Raw genomic sequence first — 1,574 nt, 5'->3', positions numbered from 1 at the left:
TAAAGGCTTTGCCACATTCTTCACATTTGTAGGGTTTCTCTCCGGTGTGAATTCTCTTATGTGTAGTAAGGTTTGCAGATTGGTTAAAAGCTTTGCCACATTCTTCACATCTGTAGGGTTTCTCTCCAGTGTGAATTTTCTCATGTGTAGTAAGGGTTGAGGACCGGTTAAAAGCTTTGCCACATATTATACATTTGAAAAGATTTATTCCAGTATCTCTTATCTTATATGTGTTTGAATTTGAAAACTTAGGAAAGACTTTTCCATATTTATCACATTGAAATATTTTTTTCTGGGTAGTTGTCAAACATTGGTTAAGTCCGTTATAACCTCTTTTGTGCACCTTATGCTCACCCATGCTTTTACAGCCTTTTTTAAAGTGTAAATTGTCATGTCTGCATTTTTCATGTCTTCTCAGTATCACTTTTTGGAAAGACTCTTGTATGCTCTTCTCTGGCCAAAAGTCTTGGGCAAATTGAGAACTCATAACTAAAAGAAACAACAAAAACACATTACTTCAATTGCTAGACTCAGATAAATATACTTTACAAATCTAACCTATAAAATTATACAAACTACATAAGCAAGATGACATAGCAAAATACCACCAACTCTGATTTCTTCCTGGACATATAAATGTAATAAAAACATGCTGACAAAAATAAAATTGTAAAAAATTTATAAATGAGTTAAGTGTGTGAAGGGCCCCAGGTGAGCAGAATGCAAATAGCCACATAGAAGAAAAAGAAAGCTCTGTTAGTTACACCCAACACAGCTCTTCCTGCTGCCCAGTATAACATTTTGCTTTTAAAAGTAAATTGCTGGTTGGGCATGGTGACTCATGCCTGTAATCACAGCACTTTGGGAGGCTGAGGTGGGTGGATCATGAGGTCAGGAGTTCAAAACCAGCGTGGTCAAGATGGTGAAACCTTGTCTTTACTAAAAATACAAAAAATTAGCAGGCATGGCAGCGGGCACCTTGAATCTCAGCTACTCGGTAGGTTGTGGGAGAGAATGGCTTCAACCAGGGAGGCAAAGATTGCAGTGAGCCAAGATTGCACCACTGCACTCCAGCCTGGCGATACAGTGAGACTCCATCTCAAAAAAAAAAAAGTAAATTGTTGGCTAGGCAAGATGGCTCATGCCTGTAACCCCAGACCTTTGGTAAGGCAAGGCAGGTGGATCACCTGAGGTCAGGAGATCGAGATCAGCCTGACCAACATGGTGAAACCCCATCTCAATTAAAAATACAGAAAATTAGCCAGGCATGGTAACAAGTACCTGTAATCCTAGCTACCTGAAGGCTGAAGCAGGAGAATTGCTTCAGCTGTGGAGGCAGAGATTGTAGTGAGCTAAGATTATGCCCCTGCACTCCAGCCTAGGTAAGAGAGTAAGACTCTGTCTCTCACACACACACACAAATGTAAATTGCAAACTCCTGGTTTCTTTTTTTAAAATAAGAAAAATGGCCGGGCGCGATGGCTCAAGCCTGTAATCCCAGCACTTTGGGAGGCCGAGACGGGCGGATCACGAGGTCAGGAGATCGAGACCATCCTGGCTCACACGGTGAAACC

General features: G+C 41.0%; 2 protein-coding genes across 2 annotated transcripts in view; one reads left to right on the top strand and one right to left on the bottom strand.

The window, feature by feature from the left end:
* LOC105547309 (zinc finger protein 506-like) overlaps positions 1 to 1,574 on the top strand; it is a 215,032-nt gene that overhangs the window by 84,429 nt on the left and 129,029 nt on the right.
* The window catches only part of LOC105547301 (zinc finger protein 253-like), a 53,046-nt gene that overhangs the window by 8,365 nt on the left and 43,107 nt on the right, over positions 1 to 1,574 (bottom strand). The window contains 1 exon segment of the mRNA XM_011990850.1: positions 14 to 489. Within this exon segment, the coding sequence (XP_011846240.1) occupies positions 14 to 489 (476 nt within the window).

The sequence above is a fragment of the Mandrillus leucophaeus genome, unplaced genomic scaffold (genome assembly GCF_000951045.1).
Source record: "Mandrillus leucophaeus isolate KB7577 unplaced genomic scaffold, Mleu.le_1.0 Scaffold11, whole genome shotgun sequence".
Taxonomy (NCBI): domain Eukaryota; kingdom Metazoa; phylum Chordata; class Mammalia; order Primates; family Cercopithecidae; genus Mandrillus; species Mandrillus leucophaeus.
The sequence above is the reverse complement of the archived record's forward strand: the minus strand, read 5'-3'. Positions and strand labels throughout refer to the sequence as shown.